Source organism: Myotis yumanensis, unplaced genomic scaffold (genome assembly GCF_028538775.1).
Source record: "Myotis yumanensis isolate MYYU_CA2020_CCGP unplaced genomic scaffold, mMyoYum1.0.hap1 SCAF_10, whole genome shotgun sequence".
Classification (NCBI taxonomy): Eukaryota; Metazoa; Chordata; class Mammalia; order Chiroptera; family Vespertilionidae; genus Myotis; species Myotis yumanensis.
Window position 1 is genome coordinate 20,528,738 of NW_027223761.1, and position 23,314 is coordinate 20,552,051.

The 23,314-nt window shown below is 39.7% G+C and overlaps 1 protein-coding gene across 2 annotated transcripts; it reads left to right on the plus strand.

The window, feature by feature from the left end:
- Window positions 1-388: 388 nt before the first annotated feature.
- On the plus strand, window positions 389-17,347 carry LOC139017985 (membrane-spanning 4-domains subfamily A member 7-like). 2 transcript variants are annotated; one of them, XM_070426609.1, is made up of 7 exons: window positions 389-635; window positions 2,857-3,146; window positions 7,385-7,519; window positions 9,766-9,822; window positions 11,511-11,717; window positions 14,825-14,926; window positions 15,910-17,347. In XM_070426609.1, exons 2-7 carry the CDS (start codon window positions 3,003-3,005, stop codon window positions 15,997-15,999), a joined length of 735 nt encoding a protein of 244 aa, XP_070282710.1. In that variant the 5' UTR covers window positions 389-635; window positions 2,857-3,002; the 3' UTR covers window positions 16,000-17,347. The 2 variants fall into 2 exon arrangements, with proteins under 2 accessions (XP_070282710.1, XP_070282709.1); XM_070426608.1 differs by having other exon boundaries at window positions 2,990-3,146.
- Window positions 17,348-23,314: the final 5,967 nt, after the last annotated feature.

Sequence of the window (23,314 nt, forward strand, 5' to 3'; positions counted from 1 at the left end):
TCCAATGAACATTACCATTATCACTAATTATTGAGTGTCTACTTTTAATGAGCTCTTAACATCCTTTCTCTTTATTTTTCCCAACAGCCATATAGTGGAATTATTATTATCCAACCCCAGCTAGTAGGTAAGAAAATTCTGGCCAAAAGGAACTAGTTGAATTACCTGTAGGCATGCAGGAAACAAATTCTATACAGGGCCATGCAACTTACTCGCCCTCACAAGCTCTTTCTTGTGTGTTACTTCTAATTTGTGTCGTTTTCCAGACCTTGAAATGTAGAAAGAGGAAACTTTCTGAGGTACATTTTTTTTGTATAAACTGCGCATAAGTACAGCGAGACTCATATCTTGTGTAATCATAAACATCACTCTGGATGAGGGACAGGAAGTCTCAGAGATTGGAGAGCAAAGCAGCAAAATCTTTGTGGCAGGAACAGTAGGAAATTCTGGCTGAGAGCTCTCCAGAAGTGACCTGGCCCACCAGCCACAACACACAGGGCTGGGCTGCAGGAAGAGGGAGGCACCTTGGTTTGGATCATAAATTTTGGGGGAGATTACTGTGTTGTTGTTTTTTAACAGACAGCCAGGAATTAGAATCTTGCCTTGTCTCTGCTGCTGACCACCTGCATGAATTGGTGAGTTGATTTCCCTCTATGGGCCTCAGTTTACTCTCTTTCCAAATAAGAGAACTGGGTGAAACCATCCTTAAGCTTCCTTCACGCTTTGAAGTTGTGATTTTCTACAATTCTGTGTTTTTCTGATGTTTCACTCAATCTTACACGGAATACGCTCTCAACAAATTAGATTGAATCCTGCATTAAGACCCCATTGTTCCATTTTAATTTTGTATTAGAGAAAATTGCTGTGTGCTGAGAAGTTGTTCTCCAAGCTATGATTTATTTGTCTCCAAGGTGGGGATTTTTAGAACTGACTCAGAAATTTGGGGGCTACCTTACGTTTGTATCCATGTGGTGAATGTGGAGGACAAAGGATCCTTCACAGACTGTAGAGTTTGGAGATGATGGTATCAATGTGGAGATTCCTTGTGAAACCATCCTCACGACTGAACTCCACAATTTTTTCATCTTCCCAAACCGAAACTCCATGCCCATTAAACAGTAACACCATGTTTTTCTCTCTTCCCAGCCCCTGGTAATCATCATTCTGTGTTTTTTAAAAATTAAATTTATTGGGGTGACATTGATAAAATTTTATAAGTTTCAAGTATACAATTCTATGATACATTGTCTGTATATTGCATTGTGTGCCCATCACACAAAGACAAATCTTCTGTCACCATATATTTGACCCCTTTACCCTTTACTACCCTCCAACCCCCCTTCCCTCTGGTCACCCCATCCTGTTGTCTTTGTCTATGAGGTTTTTTTCTTGTTGGTTCATTTGTTGCTTTCAGTTTTATATGTCTCTATAAATTTAAGTACTCTGGGTGCCTCACAGAAGTATAATCATACAATATTTGTCCTTCTATTACTGGCTTACTAGTATTTCAAGGTTCATTCATGTTGTAGCATGTGTCAGAATTTGCCACTTGGCTTTTAAATTTAGGCTGGGTAATATCTATATGTATTAGTGTCCATGACGTCCACAGAATAATGTTTAGTGTAATGGTTAGAATGATTCTGTTTATGTAGAATTATGATGTGTATAAACATATATAAAGAAAGAGGAGGCAAAATGAGAAAGGAGAAAAAGAGACTGTAAAGGATATATATAAAATAGTAGTCAGTAGGTGATAGTTAAGATTTAAGGAATTTTTTTTGTTTTCTTCTTCAAAACTTATTCCCCTTTTGATTGCATTTGCTATGTTACACTCTATTTAAAACAAAACAGACAAAATATAATAAAAGAAAATGAATTTGCATGGTATCTGAGAGTGCAGTAAGCTAGAGGCTACCAACTAGACCCCAGGTTCTAGCTTCAGGCTCAGATCAGCACATCTGTAGTCTTTGGGCAGAGTACTGAAATCTGCAGAAAGAATTTCAGAAGTATAGAGACTTTAAAAAAATCCTTAGGTTGGGGTAAATCTTTGATTTCTTTCTTCCCGGTTTTCTTTTTTTTTTTATTGCAGTAAAATACTTAACATAAGATTTATTCTCTTGACAGCTTCTTAAATGCACCATATGTAGCATTGCTATCTATAAGCACAATGTTGTGCAGCAGACCTCTAGAATTGATCTTTCACAATTGAAACGTTATACATGTTGTACAGCAGCTCCCCATTCCCTCCTCCCCCAGATCCTGGCAACCACCATTCTAGTCTTTGCTTCAATGAGTTTGACTATTTACCATACCTTATATAAGTTACAGTAAATCATGTCCTCCTGTGACTGGCTTATTATACTTAGCACAATGTCCTCAAGGTCAGCTTTAAGATAAGAAAGAAATCTTGCAATACATGACAATATGGATGCAGCTTAAAAGACTGGGGGATTGTCAAGGGCGGGAAAAAAAAAAGGAGACATATGTAATACTCTTTGTAATACTTTAAGCATTAAAAAAAAGAGAAAAAAAAGACTGGTTATTAAGATTAGAAAAAGGGGTCAACATGGCATATTTGGTCTATTAAACCACAAGAGCAAGGAAGAAGCCAAGTTGCCAGAATATGGGAACAATTCTGGAGCTAGAGACCATCAACTCAAATTCCCTAAGGTCAGGAAGCTTGAAATGATACACTCAAGGCTGCAAAGCAAGTTGTATATAAATTGTCTGCCTCTTGGCTGGGGAGACCTCCAAATGTTTACAGTTTTCTCCCAGGGACATTTTTTTCTGTCTTCAATGGATGGATTGTATCAAGTTTGCTAGCTTTTCAATGCTTCCCTTGCTTCCCATATTCAGTTATGCTCCTGAAGGACTGATCACCTCTTGACCAATGAAGAAAAATTTTAAGTGGCTACAAAGTCTGATCTGTGGGAGTTTCATATCATTAAGTCAAACCTTTGGTCCTAACTGAGTTCACTGCCTCTCCCAGCGTCTTTAGCATCATGCTGTCACAGTCCAAGACCAAGGAAGCCTTTGACTCCACTCTGAAAGACATCATTATCCCCCAAAGAGAGAAACCCGGACACATTTACCAAAAAGAAGATACACTGCAGAATGATCTTCAAAAAGAAACCACAGTTGTTGGAGTAAGTCCACCTCATTATAAGGAGAACACTAGGGGAATATTGTGAATGTTTCCTGACTACAGATCTACAATGGATCTGGGAGAGTCATTTATTTTTCTGTGTGACTCCAGGCTAATTGGGACATGGAATGGGACTTTATGGGAAGACTGTGTCTCCCAGACCTTTCTTTAAATCAACAAAAACCACTGGGTCTTTTCTACTTGCAATCTACACGATAAAGTCTCTTATAAATTGGCCTTAATGTAGTGGAAATATTGATTTAATTGTATAATTTTACTCAATATGATTAAATTAGGTCACCTTGTTTCTTACACATTTTGAGCTCATTTCTTACACATTTTAAGGTGAGACAACTTGAACTAATCTCACCATACATTTTCCCCCTGTTTATCTGAGTAACTATAAGACACCTCAGTGTCCTAGATTCTCATCCTTCAGATTCAGGATTTTAATTCCCACAGGTTCTGAATATCCCCTTTAAGACCCAACTCCTACTCATTTCAGCTTTGGAGACCTGCCCAGTTGTGGCCTCTGGATTTCAGGGTCAGTTAATTGCATAGTCCTCTTTATTCCCCCAGTTGTGTGTCCCCCCGCCCCAAAAGGCCTCTTCATCTATGTGCAAACAGAAATCTAGCCCAGAGGGAACTGTTTCCACTCCAACCCTTACTTCCAGGCATAGAAATGAACGCAGTGTCTTCTTAGCTTTTCATGGATGCTTCCAGATCAATCTTCCTTTCTCATCTATACTCCTACTTTAGAATCTCATGTAAGCACCCTATTGACTGTGTCCATGGGTTATGCATATATGCATTTAAGGTCTTTGGTTGGTTATTTCCAACCCACCCACCCTCCCCCACCTTCCCTCTGAGATGACATTGGTTTAATTCTCACCCTGCTCATTTTTCTACTCTATACCTGAATTCACTAACCTTAGTTACACACACACACCCACACACACACCTTCTGGTTTATGACCATAACCCCAAATGGACTAAAAAATCTGCCTAAAAGTACCTATTTCTTTCACCCATTCACTCTCTTATTATCCCAGAAAACTATTTCACACATTTCCTCCTTCAAATATCATAAGTTTCTTCCATCTCCATTTATTACTTTGTTTCCTATAATACTAAAATATTGAGGCAATCTGGATAGAATGTCCATAAGCTGCTACACATCTACAATTACCCATGTCTGTGTCCATACATTCTTTCTCCTCACTCCAGCTACTAAGAATAAAATATCTGTCCAACCAGTGTGGCTCTGTGGTTGAACATTGACCTATGAACCAGAAGGTCACGGTTCAATTTCCTGTCAGGACACATGTCTGGTTGTGGGCTTGATCCCCAGTAGGGGGCATGCAGGAGGAAGCCAATTAATGATTCTCTCTCTTTATTGATGTTTCTATCTCTCTCTCTCCCTCTCCATTACTCTCTAAAATCAATAAAGATATATATTTAAAAAGAATAAAATGTCTATCTAATTAATGACAACCCTCCCTTTGTGCAGTAAATCCCATCCCTTATCATTTGTTCCAGTAATTCTCGCTGCAAAATTTTTAATCAGTTTCATAACACAGAATCTTACTCCGATTTTTCTGTCTTGAAAACAAAAAAGCAAAGTCAAATACTTTCAAGTTCATGTTCTCCAGCTAATGCCCCATTCATTACTTGCCTTCCCAGCAACTGACCTCTAAAAGGTAGGAGGTCATTGACTCCAATTACTCTTTTAAAAAAATTTTTATTGATTTCAGAGAGGAAGAGAGAGATAGAAACATCAATGATGAGAGAGAATCATTGATTGGCTGCCTCCTGCATGCCCCTACTGGGGACTGAGTCTGCAACCTGGGCATGTGCCCTTGACCAGAATTGATGTGCCCTTGACTGGAATCGAACCCAGGACCCTTCAGTCCACAGGCCAATACTCTATCCATTGAGCCAAACCGGCTAGGGCTCTCCATTTACTCTTGAATCACATCCAGTGGCATTTGCCTCCTTTACTCCACATTACTAACCCAATTTTCAAGTCTCTGTTGTTAACTTTATTTATTTAATGAAAGTGTTTGATGCAGTTAACCACTCTTCTACTTGAAACATTTGGCTTCTTGGACATCACATTCTTCTGTTTTCTTCTCTTTCCTCCTTAGCTGTTCTCTTTATGCTTTTTAAAAAAATAGTCTTTTATGAATTTCCCTGATCCTAATTTTGGAGTGCTCTATAGCTCAGTCCTTGCTTCTATTCATTTTCTATATCTGCTGCAATGGCAACCACATCCAGTAATATGACTTTAAATATTATCTCTAATATGACATGGGGAAATAAAACTATATCCTTTGCCTGGATCTCTGTTCTAAACTTAATAGTCATACATATAAATGCCTTGGTATATCTCCACTTGGATATCCACTAAACATCTCTCCTTTATCCTACATAAGACTGAAATTGTGATACTCCTCCCCAAACCCACACCTTATACAATATTTTCCATCTCCGATCAATGTCAACTCCATCATTTCAGAAGCTCAAGTCAAAACACTTGGAGGCAACTTTTATTCCTTTCTTAAAATTTTTTTAAATTGATTTCAGAGAGGAAGGGAGAAGGAGAGATAGAAACATCAATAATGAGAGAGAATCATTAATTAACTGCCTCCTGCATGCCCCCTACTGGGGATCGAATCTGCAACCCATGCATGACAGGGAATTGAACCGTGACCTCCTGGTTCATAGGTCAATGCTCAACCACTGCGCCATACCAGTGGGGCTCATTCTTCTCTTTCATAATCCACATTCAAACTTTCAGCAAATCCTACAGGTTTAATCTTCATAGTACATCTAGAATCCAACTACTTCTTGCTATCTCGAAATCATTTGGTCTGGCCCTGCCAAGGCATCAGGGGTGACTTAATTAGATGTTTGGCCAAATATAGCAGGCTAATTTTTAAGTTGATAATTTTTATGGCCCTAGAATGATGTTATAAATATCTAAATGGTCCTTGGCAGAAAAAAGATTCCTCACTCCTGAGTCTTGGCCATTTGTGTTGGTTTGTACAAGTTATTTTAACTCCTGGTATCTCATTTTTCTTATCTGTAAATAAGATTAGATGAATAGGCAGAATGTAGAGAATGTTCAGCAAACCCATTATTATCATCATGGATCTCATAAAATAGCAATTATTATTAAAATCCAATGATGAATAAGATAAGATGAATTACAGCACTAAAGAATTCCTGCTCTATTTTATTTCCATTGAAATTGACCCCTTTATTAGCACTTTCTTGGTAAGTTTGCTTTCTATATCCATGTAACTGGACTGCTGTCCAGAAAAGATTTTCTCCATCTACTTTTCCTAGAACCATAAAAAATTTGTCAACATTTTCAAAATAAAGTTAAAAAATGTGCATATAATTATTCCCGGATTTGCTAGTTTAATAATCCTATCAGAAAGCAAAAAATGTTAGTAACATATGAATTCTCTTAGAGAATGCCTATTAGCTCCTTCTAGCACATTTTTCATTTTTAATATGACAAATTGTAACATGTTAATCCTATATAATAAAAGGGTAATATGCAAATAGACCAAATGGCAGAACAACCGAACAACCAATCAAAGAATAATATGCTAATGATATGCTCAGGCTGCTCAACTGCTCACTATGGTGTGCGCTGACCACCAGGGGGCAGACAGTCAACTGGTCAACCAGTTACTGATGGGCACTGACCACCAGGGGGCAGATGTTCTGACTGGTAGGTTAGCTTGCTGCTGGGGTCTGGCTGATTGGAACTGAGTGAGATGGGCTGGACATGCCCTGGAGCCCTCTCGTGGGGTCCCTCAGCCTGGCTTGCACCCTCTTGCAATCCGGGACCCCTTCGGGGGATGTTGGAGAGCTGGTTCAGCCTGATCCCACAGGCCACTCCCCTTGGGAGGGCACCAGATGCAGGGCTCATGGCTGGTGAGCACTGCTGTGGCAGCATGAGCCTCTCCTTATCGGGACTGATTGGGCACGAGCCCACTGCAGGCATAGCGGGGCCAGGATGAGTGAGAGTGGCAGGTAGGAGCTGTAGGCGGCTTTGGACTGCGGGTTTTGGCCCGATCCCTGCAGGCCACCCAGAGGGACCCCAACTGTGCAGGACTTTGTGCACTGGGCCTCTAGTATTCTTTATAATTCACAATGTACATTCAAATGCCACTTTTATCTATTTAAAGTGTATTCTAGTATTTTTCCTCTTGTCTCTTATAGAGTATCCATATCCTGTGTTGCCTGATGATTTCAAGTTTTGGAGCTATTTTGTTTTTTTCTCCCTACTCTTCCCACCTCAAGCCAGCAGTTTCTACCATGTTGATGTCCGGGTACCCATTTGTAGGAGCTCTGTGTGTGAGTAGAATGGGGTATCCAAGCGGGAATATGCTTTATAAATGCTAACAGCATGCTAAGTAATGGAATAACTCAGTTCTTAGAAGTGGAGAGAGAGGAGAAAAAGGCTAAGACCTCCAATTTTCCTTCTGTTATCATCTCACATCATGTCTCTGCAATTAAGGAAGAACAGAGAGAGGCTTAATCAGTGGTCTTATGTGAAAATCTCAGGGAGTGAATGGATGGGACAGAAGACAAGAAGATAATGCAGTGGACATACCAGCATTTCTTTCATTCTTTTTTTTTAAAAAAATATATTTTATTGATTTTTTACAGAGAGGAAGGGAGAGAGATAAAGAGTTAGAAACATTGATGAGAGAGAAACATCGATCAGCTGCCTCCTGCACACTCCCCACTGGGGATGTGCCCGCAACCAAGGTACATGCCCTTGACTGGAATCGAACCTGGGACCTTTCAGTCCGCAGGCTGATGCTCTATCCACTGAGCCAAACTGGTTTCGGCCATACCAGCATTTCTAACCTGGCTTTACAGTATGCCTCTGGAAAAGTGGAACATTTTTTGCATTCTTCTTTGAGCCTTCAATGAAGCCATTGGATTCCCTCCAGTTTAAGAATAGTCTACCTGTCATATAGAGTGAAAAGGTCATTTTTATAATAAAATGACCACAAGTGGTAGATGCCACAGGTTTGCAGAGAATTAAACCAGCAATGGTAAAATTTATGCAAGACAGGGTACTCTTGCTATAAATTCAACGGCAATCCTGAGCACTTGGAAACCTTGGTTGCTGCCTTCCATCTTAGGACTCATGAAGAAAGGACCTTCTTTTGGACACTAGTCATACCTCCTACACATGCTTCTTTTCTATGTAGTAACCTGTACAGAGGAGGAAAAAAGTACACATTCTGGGCAAATGAATTTTATCAAGGCATCACTCCTGTATGGATACAGTCCTTGTGTGGACACAAATTGTACAGTGATGTAAGAAGGCCCTGCTCCTGCACCAAAAGCATAATTTGCCCTTGACCTTTCTGTTTAACCAGTAGTTATAGCTTCCACATTAGAATTAATTCATTCTGGATCCTCTTTGTGACAACCAAATCTGTAAGCCACAGCTTAACCAACATTTTAGCTTCTCAGAATACCCTTTTCCCACCAACTGGATCCTTAACACCACTGGAATCAAATATTGACTTCTGGGGCTTCATGATGAGACTCTTCACATCTGACCCTGTACTTTCCATTTACCTTGGCTCCCAGTCTAACTCAGGCCACCTACACCAATGGCTTGAAGCCCATGTGCTTCTGCATCTTGAACCACCAAGTGCTTCTGTTGGCTGCTCCCATCTTTCTTTTCCTTCAAGTTATTGGTCATTCTCAATCTCCTTTCTTTCAACCATGTAATTTTTTTAATGTACAATGAGACTTATTATGGAATTATTTTAGAAAGTGAAACATTGCCAACAGTGAAATGTCCAACAATAAGAGATACGCTGAATAAATTATACATCAGCCATATGATTAAATACCTTGCAGCCAATACAAATAAGGCTTTAAAGGAATAATGATTTAGTGAGAAAAGGCTAACAAGATGATTGTTAGTGAAAAACAACAACACCCACATAAAACAAAATTGTATTTACAATTAAATCCAAGGAAGAAAATCCATACACATAAACTGTATTTACAATCAGATTCTGTGATTAAAAAATGGGGTTCTAACAATAAATATAAATAATTAAGAACCCCCCCCCCCAACCTATTAAAAACAGTTGATTCTAAGTGGGGAGTTTCCTGATGCTTCCATCTCATATCAAGTGCTTTGCAGATACAGCTTCTAGACAAGTCTGGCCTGTTGCAACAACTAGATATCCCTAGATCTCTGCTGTATGGCGATTTCTAGCTCAGACACTAGGACTGGGTTAATAGTCAACCTTGTAATTTATAACTCTCCTCCCTCCATGCACACCTCCAGGCTTCCATAGCTCATATTGATTTTCACTAATATGGCTCCAGGCTTCCTTAACTCATATTGATTTTCACTAACATGACTCCAGTTCCTGCACATCTGCTGATTCTTCAGTCAATGGTAAACATCCCAAGGGCAGAAATCAGACCTCTCTATCAATATGGGCCTACACCATTCCTACAGTGTCATCTCCCTGAAAGTTTTACATTACTTATTGATTGAGTGATTGATACATTTCTACAAAACAACTGAACTGATTATTTCTCTCTTTTCTGAGCAGTTTGCCATTACTGGAATCCTTTCCATTATCTCTGGGAAAAAATCAACTAAGCTCCTTGTAAGTATAAAAGGAACTTCAGAGTTAATTCTTCCAGTTCAAAATTTCCATCTGATTAGTTAGGGAAACAAGGCTCAGAGCAAGTGAGGGAGCCCAAGTTCTCCCCACTGGCCCACTGGCTGAACTAGGAGTAAAGCCCAAATTCCTTGCCTTCAGACCAGTATTCTTTCCCCTACATAATGGAGCTCCAAACAGTGGAAATTTTTACATATACTAAGAACTCTTTAAAATGTACCTTGGCCCTGGATATGGTAGATGACCATCCCAGCTAGATCCTAATGATTATTTTTTTTTCTAGAAAAATCTATCCAATAATGTGTCAATTTCCCTAAATGGCATGGACAGAAGCAGAGGTGTGTGGGCTTAGATCTTCTCTGGCTATCTCATTTACTCCTTCGAGAACAAGGAATTATCAGACTGTAGTCACTCTCCTGACAAAGGTCAGGAGTTGGGAGGCAGGGGGTGGAAGTTGAGGTCTTTGATCTTCTCCATAGCAACCTTTCCCTTTCCCCTGACATATGCCCACAAAGATGACTTAGGGAAAAGCCATATTCTGACTCAGGTAGATCCAAGGTCTGGTTAGCCATGGATGAGAGAACATAATATGTACTATACTGGTATATGCTCCTGATGCTTGAAGCTAGAGTCTGAACCCCAGAATTAGTGGAGAGGGTGTTGAAGAATTTACAGCATGGATGGAGTCAGAATTCTGGACTTGGAATCAGGAAACCTTTACTCCCATCCCAGCTCGGTCCCCTATCCATCTGTGTGCTTGAAAAAGTTCCTGCCTTCTCTGGACTTCAGTTTTCTTATTTACAAAATGTGAAAGATGAACATGTGTATCTCACAGATGGCTTCCAAGTGCCCTGAATACAATGCAAGGGAAAACTATGCTTGGGATGACCTGACACAATATGGGCTCCACATGTGGGACACAGGATAATATGAGGGCTTGCTGCCCGCATGGCAGCTCCTGGCCAAGGTGCTGCCCATTCACTCTATTCTTCCTTCAGGGACTCAGAAACTTGAAGCCATATAGCTACTGGGTCAAAGCAGAAGAGGGTAGGGCAACTATCCTCCCCAACACACGGTATCCTACAGTGGTGCTTAAACAGAAAAGAGTATGCGCTGGGAATCTGGTACATCAGTATCTTTTGCAGGAGTTACATCCTGTGAAAACCCATTTCTCCAAAATGTAGACTATAACCCAGGAGTGAGTGTGGTGATGAGGTTCTTATAGGCCTGACCCACCTATAGAATGTATTCCAACTTCTCCAATTTGCTTCTTCCTTTTTCTCTGAAGCTGCTTCTTTATGAAAGAACAAGCCATAGATTGGTCTTCCAAGGAGGGACCAAAAGCCATATTTAAAATGATTCTAAGTCTGTTGAGGAGTAAAGGGAGATATTGGTGATACCACTTCTGTCTTCAGTGCTGCAGAGAGTCAAGGAACCCTTCTCCCAAAGCAGGAATTAATCCATAGATTTTCTAATTCAACAAACATTTACTAATTATATAAGGTGATGAACTAGATAGTGAGGAGGGATACACAGAAATGAATGAGACACAGTATGTGCCCACTAGGCCTATGCAGATTAGAGGGAAGCTTAGTTGCAGTGCAGTGGATGGAAGGAATCAGAATCATATGCTATTTCTGTGATGAGACCCCAGTGCAGAATTTCTCTTCCAGGCCATCGGCAGTCTGACCTCTAATGCAGTGAGTTCTGTTGTCGCTGGAGCAGGCCTCTTCCTCCTCGTTTACAGCCTGGTAGCCCTGAGGACTGCCTCTCAACTGTGTGACTCGGAAAATGAGCATCTATCCTCCTTGCCTTATTCAGGATACCCTAATCCAAAATATGAAGTCAAGGACTGTGTCCTGGATGGTGTCAGTCTCACAGTAAGTACTTTCAGATTGAGTCTCCTGTCATGTGAAATCTCTCTCTCCCTTTTGCATAATCTTGCTTTTTCAGCAGGACCTAGCCCTGTTGGTCTGAATGTCTGAAGACAGACAAGAAAATACGGTTGAAAGAGGTCCGTCAGCAGACTGCAAAATATGGGGCATGTATTGTGCAAAGTCGAAAAAGGAAATCAAGAAGGGATGTGGGTAGTCCATTCCTACAGTAGTCTTTCTTAAATTAAAAAAAATTCCATTCTCAGTAGGTTTAACTCTCGAAGTGTCCCCTTTTTTGAACAGGCATTCCCCCCCCCCTCAATGAATATCCCAGAAACACACCTCTTTATTTGAATTTCATTTGATTTGAGATACAAGTATCCTATATTAAGTTAGATATGGATTTTGAACCTGAAACCCAAACATATAATTATTATACTTTGGCCTAATAGGTCTGGCAGAGAGTGAGAGGAGGATGGGAGATGGATCACCAGTGGATTCGACTTCTAGCAGAAATGCCAACATCTCTGGGCAGCATTTTCTTACCTCCTTCCCCCCAAACTTGATAGTCACCACCTGTTGATGATGACAATCCTGACTTAGTTAATCCTCTCTATATACTGGATCAGAGGTTAAAACCATCAACTCTGGCCCTTTATGGAGAAAGATTTCTTCCTTTGTGATTCCTCTCAATAGGAGCTGTAGAGACAAAGACACTGTCTCTCATTATCTGGGATCTACTTGTCTCATGAATCACAGAGAATGGGCGCCAACTGTCTGGACTCACACCCTTACGTGCAGCTATCCATGTGATCCAGAGGCTGTCCAAACTCCCCTTGACCCAGGAGCTTGAGGAAACAGAAGAGCACAGAAACCCACCTGGTTAGATACCAATATGAAGAGCCCAGGAGATAGTATAACTGTTGTGCAGGGCAGACGTTAAGCAAAACAATGGGGGTATGAGATTCATCCTCCCCACTGGGATAGTGGGGGCTGTATTTAATGAAAACTAATCTCAATACATCAAACTGCCTCCCACTCTCACATAACAGGAGTCAAAGAGAACTACCTGCAACATCAGAGGAGTTGCACCTTTGCTGACTAAGCAGTATTAAAAGTTCACTTTCTTTATTAACACAAAGATAACCTGGGAAAGAGCAACACATTAAAAAATATTAGTGATACATACTCCTGGTTGGAAGAAGGAAGGAAGGATGAAAGGAAGAAAGAAATCAAGGAAGAAAAATATCATAGGTCCCAGAAGCTAAGAAAAATCCTAAAGCCAGGTCACCAAACAAGAGCTGAGACCAGATCATGGAGGCCTGGATCATGGAGTTTTAATGCCCAAGGCAGGATTTGAGGCTCCACAGAAAGCAGGGAATGCACACAGAGGGCCCTGCAAGAATGTTAGATGCTGAAATGGAATATTTATGAAAATAAGACAAGGAAAACTCTGCCCAACATACCAAGTAGCTTCAAGAAAATCTGCCATAAAGGTTTCTGGGATGAAATTACCTCACCAAGTCTTGTGCACATATGGCATCCAAATAAAAAAAAATATATATATATATAAAAGAGAAGAACCTCAAATAAAAGGATTAACTTAAAAACTTCCTGGATCTGTGAAACTCCTAAGATTCTATCAGAATCAAACCTAAAATTAGCCCTAACTGGTTTGGCTCAGTGGATAGAGCATTGGCCTGCAGGTCCAATTCCAGTCAAGGGCATGTTTCTTGGTTGCAGGCATATCCCTAGTAGGAGGTGTGCAGGAGGCAGCTGATGTATGTTTCTCTCTCATCAATGTTTCTAACTCTCTATCCCTCTCCCTCCCTCTCTGTAAAAAATCAATAAAATATATTAAAAAAGAAAAACAACAACCTAAAATTACTATCTAGGGCAAGCATGTCAAACTGGAGGCCTGTAGGCTGCATGTCTCGTTTATTTGGCCCATGTTAGCCTTTGAGTTTGACATGCTTTATCTAGGGAGATGTCCATAAACCTAACTTATAAGTTTCCTACATATCAAAGAATCCCCATCCCCCAATAACACTCACACACTGAAATTATATAGTTTCCCAAGAATTAGAAATTATATGATAATAGAGTAGAAATGAAAATTATAATATTTGGTGTTAAGAGCTTAGCATATCAGTTAAATAGCAGAGTCAACCTGTCCAAAAAAATAAGCAGCAAAATGAAATGCAGGTCTGATTACATCATATGGAACACAACAAGGTAAGATAAAAATTTGGAAAATATGAGTGAGAAATTAAAAGACATGGAGGATACAGCGGAGTGAAAAGGTTCAACACACATCTAATCTGAGCTTTAGTGGGACAGCATGGGAGAGAAAAAATATGCCAAGAGACATCACTGAAAATTTGTCATAATTTAAGAGACATCACTGAAAATTTGTCAGGCTGAAGGAATGCACTGAGACAGATGCTGCATAAATAAAAACAGATCTACACCTGAAACACCATTATAATAAAACTCAGCAAAGAAAAAAAGGAACTAATAAAAGCCACCACGAATAAATGGATTACTCTTATTTCAGAAGGTGGACACCAAGGATCTGAGATGAAAGTTTTTATTTTATTTTAATTTATTTATTTTCTTTATTGTTGACACTATTACAGATGTCCCCATTTTCTCTGCCTTTGCCCACCTCTATCCAGCCCCCACCTCTCTTCCTTCTGGCCATCACCACACAGTTGTCTGTGTCTATGGGTTATGCATATATGTTCCTTGACTAACCCCTTCACCTTCTTTCATCCAGTCTCCCAACCCCTCTCCCCACTGACAACTGTCAGTCTCTATTTTGTTTGTCAGTTTATTTTATTCATTAGATTCCACATATAAGTGAGATCACTTGGTATTTGTCTTCCTCTGACTGGCTTATTTCACTTAGCATAATATTTTGTGAGATGAAACTGTTGCTGCTTATTTCCCTTTTTCTGTTAAGAGATCCAAAAGAGAAAGCAGAAGAGAGAATTAAAAGATTTTCTCTGTCTCTTGTGCTCTCCACTACTAGAGCCTTCATTCCTCAGTTTCCTCTCAGTCAGGCACAAGGGCTGGCTTATGGCACCAACCATCCCTGTTCTGATTTGCAGGGTGTGCTGGTGGTGATGCTTATCTTCTCTGTGCTGGAACACTTACTAGCTGCATATGCTTCTGTCTTTTGGTGGAGACAGGTCTACTCCAGCAACCCTGGGGTGAGTACTCTGACGTGTCACATGAGGCCTGCTGGGTCCAAAGATTTGAGTTATGATGATCAGGTCACTGGGTATATGTGGAAGACAACTTTTATAGTGAGAAAAGAGTTCAATTAAAGGGCTCCTTCATGATGGCACGCTGGTCATCAAAGACCAGCTGATGCCTAGTGCGTAGCAAACCAGTTAGAGAATTATTTAAGATGAAGCTAGAATCAACTGACCCAGTTTCTTATTAAAGAACCAAGGCTTGGATAAGTCACACAGAGAATGAATGATATGGACTAATGAGCTGAGACTGAGAACTTGCATCTCCTCACTCTTGTCATGGACAGCCACCTGCCTCCCTAGCCCAGTTCCCTTGTGAATGTGATGAGATTTACTAGGACATCTCTGTTCCACTTATGCTTTCCTGTGTTCTTCCTTACTTCTTCTTAGGTCTTGACATTATAATTTTAAATTTAAATGGGACCCAAATCTTTTTTTAAAATATATTTTTATTGATTTCAGAGTGGAAGGAAGAGGGAGAGAGAGAGAGAAACATCAATGATGAGAGAGAATCATTGATCGGTTGCCTCCTGCATGCCCCCTACTGGGGATCAAGCCCACAACCCAGGCATATGTCCTTGACCAGAATTGAACCTGCGACCCTTCAGTCTGCAGGTTGATGCTCCATCCACTAGATGGAGCCAAGCCTGCTTGGGCTGGGACCCAAATCTTTGAAAGCTGTAGTAGAAACAAGAGAGAAATATTTAAGAGGATTGAACAAATTATGATTCAATTATGATCTTATCAGAAAATGACAACATAATTAGCAGATTGAAGAATGGCATTTGTTTGAACTAATATTGTTGCAATTATATATCATAGGAAAGTTGGGAGAGCTAGTACTTTACAACATTTGGGGGGAATGCATTATAAATATGTATTTAAAAAGTCTCCAAAATCAGAGTTTTAAAACTATTAACAATTTTGATCTTTCCTAGAGTTCATTTTCCTTGCCTCAGTCACAAGATCATATCAAACATGTCAAAGACTTCTTCAAGGGTATGGCTATGAGTAAATGTTGGCTGTAGAGGAAAAAGGAAGGAGAAATCCAGTGCTCATGACAAAGTGTGATTAGGCTTTCCTGAAATTTCAGCTACTCTAGACTCTGGAAGAAACTTTTTAAAAAATAGCTTTTGTTTTGTATTTTGTCCATACGAGTAATTTTATTGCTCTTATAAATAATTTCCCCAGAGCCCAGGTCAGTAAAATTTTATTAGCCTGTCTTCCAAAATGGCCATAAAATGTATTAACTTAAAAAAAAATTTATCTTTATTGATTTCAGAGAGGAAGGGAGAGGGAGAGAGAGATAGAAACATCAATGATGGGAGAGAATAATTGATTGGCTGCCTCCTGCACATCCCCTACTGGGGATCAAGCCTGCAACCCAGGCATGTGCCCTTGACTGGGGGCCCTTCAGTCCGCAGACTGATGCTCTATCCACTGAGCCAGCTAGGGCTGTATAAACTTTTTTTGGTAAACTAAACATAAAGTGATTGTCTATCCATAAATAGCAAAAGAAAATTTGCTGTTTTGTGCTTGTGTGAATTGGCTAAGTCATGTGTCTGCAGGCTCTATTTTCACATGCATATTGCTTAAATAATAGATATTAGGATTGTGAGAACATTTTAATTAAAAATACTTAAAAATATATGGCTCCATTTCTGTCAATTGAATGGATTAAATTCCTCTCCATTAAATATAGCTCAATGTTCTCTCATTTAATGACTTTATTCTTAAATATCTGGATTCAAAGATTATAACTCATTACAATCTTTCTCCCACCTAAGTTCTGGACAGAATAATAAATTAGACATATAGAAATAATATCAACTTTATTATTGTATTGGAGTAAACAACATGGCCGACCAAATAAAGAGATTCCTAATATTGCTCCTGGGTCTAGGTGTTGGGTCCTGTCTCAGAGGGAAATATGCAGCAGATGTGCACATGTATATTTTCCAAATGACATGTACAAAAATGGCCATAGAAGTCATACACATAATAGCCCCCAAAGGCAAACATCCAACTAAACAGTAGAAGAAACAAATGAAAACTGTAGTATATTTAGGCAATGGCGTAGTAGATAGTACTGTGAGTGAACAAAGTACAATGCAGCCACATTGATAAATCCACAAAATAATGTTCAGGGGAACAAAAGCTACATATGAGAATACATACTGTATAATTCCATTTTTATAAAATAAAGTTTGAACACGAGCAAAACTAAAAGAGTGTTAGAATCAGGAGCATGGTCACCTTTGGGGGCAATAATTGGAAGGGGACCCAGAAGGCCTACTATTCCTAGAAATGTTCTTTTTTTCCTTTATCTGACTGCTGGTGCTGTGCATATATGATGTGTTCTCTTGTTTCTCTATTGTAATTGAATAAAAACATTTTTAAACAGTTACTTTTGACCTCTTGTGCTTGTCTAGTTATTGAGCCATCCCTCACTTCTCCATAGTCAAATTCCTTTAAAACATCATCTCCCCAAAGCCTGGAGTCATCCTTGACTCTTCTATTTGCCTCACACACCATATGTAATCTACCATTAAACCCTGCTAGATCTAACTTCAAATATATCGAGTCTGATTACTTCTCACCGTCTCATGAGTACTCTGGTTTATCATTTCCTATTGGCTTTATTGCAATGAGCAACCAACTGGTCACCCATACCACTCAGCCTTTTCTCCACACAGCAAACAAGGAGAGTTTTAAAAATCTAAAATCATAGCCCTAACCGGTTTGGCTTGGTGGATAGAGCGTCGGCCTGCGGATGCAAGGGTCCCAGGTTCGATTCCAGTCAAGGGCATGTACCTTGGTTGCGGGCACATCCCCAGTGGAGCGTGTGCAGGAGGTAGCTGATGGATGTTTCTCTCTCATCGATGTTTCTAACTCTCTATCCCTCTCCCCTTCTCTCTGTAAAAAATCAATAAAATATATTTAAAAAAATCTAAAATCATATCATGTCATTTCTTTGCTCAAGCCCATTCCATTTCCTTCTGAATAAAAGTCAGAGTCCTTAAAGTTCTTATAAGTCTAAACTCTCTTTCCTCTCTAATCCATTCTCTGACTTCTCTCCCACTTGTTCCCTCTACTCCTGTCACATTGGCCTTGACATATTATTTTTCCAGAGACTTTACATTGCAAGCCCCTCTATCTGGAATGCTTTTCTTGCAATTATTTTCATTGCTTGTTTTCTCACTTCTTTCAAGTTGTCAAATCTCTCAACCTCAATATACCTTTCTCCCACCAAATTACATAATATTGTAATCCTCTTTCCCCTTCACTTGCTAATTTTTCTCCATAGTACTTACAGCTCCCATTTGAGTGTTTTTAAGTGTGTATGTGTATGTGTGAATATTTTAAACTGGGGTGCAGAACCTTTGAGATTCCTCTTTATCCCATAAGTCAAGCTATATAATGCAATTATATTTTATCCAGGATCTATTTTTTATTTTTTTGTTTTTGTTGATTCTTTTTTTGTTAATAGAAAATTTCTTCAGACTAACTGGAGAATTATATTCAGAATTGTCTGGGATAATATTCCAAACTGATGGAAGGTGCAATAAGATTGCATCTTTTATTTTTAACTCTCTTCCACTCCTCCCACCACCCGAGCCTGGTGGTCTTTTACAAATGAAATGACCACCCACTCAGTTTCTAAAGTCAGAAAACTGGGAGTCATTTTGACTCCTTCCTTTGCCTCACTACCACACTCCCTTTGTGGAAACAGTTAGGCAAGAACCTCACAGGAAGGTCTAATAAACTCATGGGCAGAAGAGTGAATGGTTTCAACCAAGTCTAGGCAGACATTGCAAATCTTTAACATACTACACATTAGAACTTTGAGTTCTCACTCTTAATCTTTAAAAAATGCAGCTTCCCCAAAATGGTAAGCCAAAATTAGTTACTAAGCCACACATACTCAGATTTTTGCCACAAACTCTCCAACCCTTCCTCCAATCTTACCTAACTTGGTGAAAGATTCTCCTTGTTGGTCTGATGAAGTAAGTAAACAGCCATGTGAGGCAGCGAGGAACTGAGGGCACCCTCTAGGATCTGACAGCAGCCGCTAATCTCCAGCCAGCAAAACCTAGAGTCCTTACTCATGCAACCGTAAGGAAATAAATTCTGTCAGCTACCTGAATGTGCTTAAGAAGAGGTTTTCCCCAGTTGAGCCTCCAGATGAAAACACAGCCTGGCTGGCACCTTGATTGCAGCCATGTGAGGCCCTGAGCAGAGGCACCCAACTAAGCCATGCCTCACCTCCTGGTCCACGAAAGCTGCAAGATAATAAATGTGTGCTGTGTTAAGCCACCTAGACTTGTGGTAGTTACAAGACAATAGAAAACAAATACACACTGGATTGGTGCATGGAAAATGGAACAGGAAAAGCCAACTCCAAATTTCAGCCCCACCACTTACCAGCAGTAACTATGGTACTCAGTTATGTCTTCAAAATGGGTATGATAATAAAACCTGCCTTCGCAGGTTGTTGGCAAGGTGACATGGCAACTCAGGCAGAGGAAAGATTTAATAAGGGAGTAAATATCTCATTTTATTTAGGTGAGTGTTGGCACATATTAGGGGCTAAGTGTTACTTGTCAAACTCAAGGAAGAGAGGTCTTTTGCAGGTTGAAAGCAAGAGGAAATACATTTTCCACTTAAAGAATATCACCCTCTTATAGATCCCTTAAAGCAGGGGTCCTCAAACTTTTTAAACAGGGGGCCAGTTCACTGTCCCTCAGACTGTTGGAGGGCCGGACTATAGTTTAAAAAAAAAACTATGAACAAATTCCTATGCACACTGCACATATCTTATTTTGAAGTAAAAAACCAAAACGGGAACAAATACAATATTTGTATTTGCATGTGGCCCGCGGGCTGTAGTTTGAGGACCCCTGCCTTAAAGGGTTCTGTCATTTCATTTCCCCATACAATAGCCTAGTTCCTGCCCACTGTTCTTAGTCCATAGGCTGAAATATTAGAAACCCATTTTAAAGCAGTTTGAAAGAAGCAGGAGGAAAAGGCAGAGGCTGACAGCCAAAATGATAAAATGAGATGCATTAAGAAATAACCAAGGCATTTCAAATTATAAACTTGTCCTGCTTAATATCAGTAAGTTATTCCTAAAAATCAAGAATTCTGTATGAAGACAATTCTTTTTCATAATTTTAAAGGGAAAAAAATATATGCTATTATTCAACGCAAACTCTCATCCACTTCCCTAAAATGTAAGTAAAAGTCAGTAAACTATCCACATATAAGAAGTAAATTAACGGGTTATAAATTACTTGCTCACCAAAATAATCACAACGCTGGTAACAGCTGCTGTGTGTGAAGTGTGTGGCTGCAGTTAGAGTCAGCACCATCTGGGGCACACTTCCTTTTATTGCACAGCAGGCTTTTCAAAACTCCACATGATTCTGATGGTCTGTCAGTTCTGCTTAGAATTTAAATACAGACTTGTCTCACACTTCTTGTTTAAAATGTTGTGTTGCACTGTAGGCACATAAATTAAAATTTACCTGAATAAACATTGGCAGAAAAATGTTGGGTTGAAAAATACATACCTTCTCTGATGTTTGGGTGTAAAAAACCAATGAGGCAGTATATATATAAAATCAGGAGGTCACATTCTGCAATTATTTTTATACATCAGTGGTTTTCAACCTGGAATGATTTTGTTCCCCCAGGAAGCAAATTTGGCCATGTCTGGAGACATCTTACAATGCATCTTACTCCCCATAATAAAGAATTATCAGGACCTACATGCCCACAGTGGCAAGGTTGAGAAAGCTGCTATGTGTGGTTGCCACAAACTAGGAAATACTCAATATAATATTTGTACATAGTTTTTTTTGAAATTGTTTGCCTTCATGATTTAATAATTAAAATAATAGCAAATATAGGAATATAAAGGATTAATGTGGAAAGAAATATTCCAAAAAGACACTTTATATTACTTTATACTATTTTAATTGTATTTGTGTCATTTGAACCAGGAAGACCTTGAGTAGAATTAGTTTTCTTGGTCTTTGTGAAAGGTAAAATACGCTCATATAAAGTGGCAACTGCAACTGGACCTTCTTAATGACTGATTTTTATACTACAAAGGAATATGGTTAAACAATACAGGAGACAGTTCATTAACTACAAGTGGGAACCTGCTTCTGAAAGGGAGTGGAAACATGGTTGAATAGAAATGGCACAGATTTTGGAGACAGAAACAAAGTTTGACTCCTTCCCCTGTTCCATGGTATGTGATCTCAGGCAACTTAGCCTTTCTGTACCTCAGCTTCAGCACTGCAGAATTGTTAAAATATTTTCAATACATGTTAAAAACAAGCACCTTGTACAGCACTTAGAGCATAGTAAATATTCCATACATTTTAGTTCCTTTATATTTCATGAACATAGATACTGGAATTTGTTTTTACATTTACTGTCTGTTTCTAAATAAATTGATGAGAAAGTAAGTCTTGTGGATAACTGGATTCTTTGCCAGGAAGGTAGGGGGCTGGATATGCTCTGGAATTCTAAGACACTATGACTTAATGACTATGATTCTGTGGTTCTAGTACTGAGTGGAGAAATCACTATGGGCTCATTGCTAGGGACTCCATGTAAGACTGAGGGAAGACCATGATGGTGGTTACAATGTTCACTCATTCCATCTTTTTATAGAGTTTGCCATTGAATCATGGATACATCACTCCAGGTCAAAAGATCGGCCCATACCATCACTGTCCAACAGAAAGAAACTATACTGACTGCGTTTCCTTTTTGGCCTCATAGCTCTCTGCTGGATTTCCTCAAAGGAGAGCCAAGAGTCTTGGGGGTAAGTCCTCTCCCATCCATGGGTCTCCCTGGAAGGGAACAAAGAGGTTATTTCTCCATGTATATTTCCAGAAGGGAGGGAGTGGGCTCTCCCCTCGCCCCCTTCAGCCACAATGTATCTTTCCTGATTAATCATAAATACTTGTAAGTCATTTGCTTGTACAAATAATTAGATCAGTAGAAGAGCCAATAATACGATTTCCCTAGATATTTTTGTAAACAAGATAAATAGAAATTGTGTTCAGAAACATGCACAGTGTGCTTCATGTCTTAGTAATGTTTCTGAGGGCTTATTTAACTCTGAGAAATAGAATATTTACCTATAGTTACAAACTCCCCGACCCTCAGGAAATCCTCACACTGTTTCATGAAGAGTTAGTACCGTCTTTGAATCATAGCAGAGGGGATGTAAGAAATCGGTGTAATTTTTCCAAATATTTTATTGAGGAGGTGACATCAGGGTGTGGTGGCACCTCTGAGCTTGGAGCAAAAGCCATTGGAAGAGAGCTGAAACTTCCACTTCATGCTGTTAAAGGCTTTGGGAGTTCTTTAAAATTCACAATGCTCCAAAGTCATCCACAAAGTGGACATACACATACAAACAATTTCAGTCATACATGCACATTGAAGGGACAAGAGTAAATTCACTACTTGTGGCAGGCACAGTGACACAGAGGTGTGGCCTGGGGACAAAGCCTGGATTGCTGAAGGAGCAGCTCTGCCCTGAGAAGAGCCACTGATCCTGCACGACCACCATGGAGTTCCCCTCCCTGCAGACTGATAAGTCCACTAGGTTACTCTCCACTCTTGTCAGGCCGCTGCATATAGAGATGGGACACAACCTCACCCTACTCTCTCTGCTCTGCATCAGCAAACTTCATAAAGTATTAGAGAAGTGGGCTGAGCTACAATCCCAAAAGCATACAGTGAACGTGGGAAATGTGTGTGTGTTGGGGTGTGGGGATAATAACAGGATGCAGATGCTACAGAAGGGAAAAAATGTAAGGGTGAATAGTTTGTAGTCTCTGTCCCCAGGAAGAGGACATATACTCAAATTCGTCTGATACAAGATAAATTGGTATCACCAGGAGATATAGCAAGTAGTGTTGCACAAGAGTAAACCATCTGAACTTGAAGGACCCAGGCAAATGTGATGAGGAAAGAGACAATGGGCCCCTGAAAATCTGAGCATGGTTGGTCAATGGAAAGAGGAATGCATTAAGGAGCTTAGAGGGAAGCCCAAGGGACCTGGGAGAGCAGGGCACTTGTGACCTCGTGTACCCAATTCTCTCTTCACAGGCTATCCAGATCCTGCTTGCCTTGATCATTATGGGCATTGGAACTATATTTGCAGTTAATTACTTCCTTTTCTCCCAAAGATTTCCACTTGTTTTCTGCACAGGATATACATTCTGGGGAGCACTTATTGTGAGTACTGTCAGGAGCTTTAGAAAAATTACTACAAAGACTGTCTTGAATCATAGAATAATGAATCCCGTGAAC

Bases quoted from the DNA above. Each gene is read 5' to 3' on its own strand.
- LOC139017985 (XM_070426608.1), top strand. The intron at 3,147-7,384 runs GTAAGTCCACCT...TGTCTCTTATAG, and splicing joins AAGAAACCACAGTTGTTGGA to AGTATCCATATCCTGTGTTG. The intron at 9,823-11,510 runs GTAAGTATAAAA...TTTCTCTTCCAG, and splicing joins AAAAATCAACTAAGCTCCTT to GCCATCGGCAGTCTGACCTC.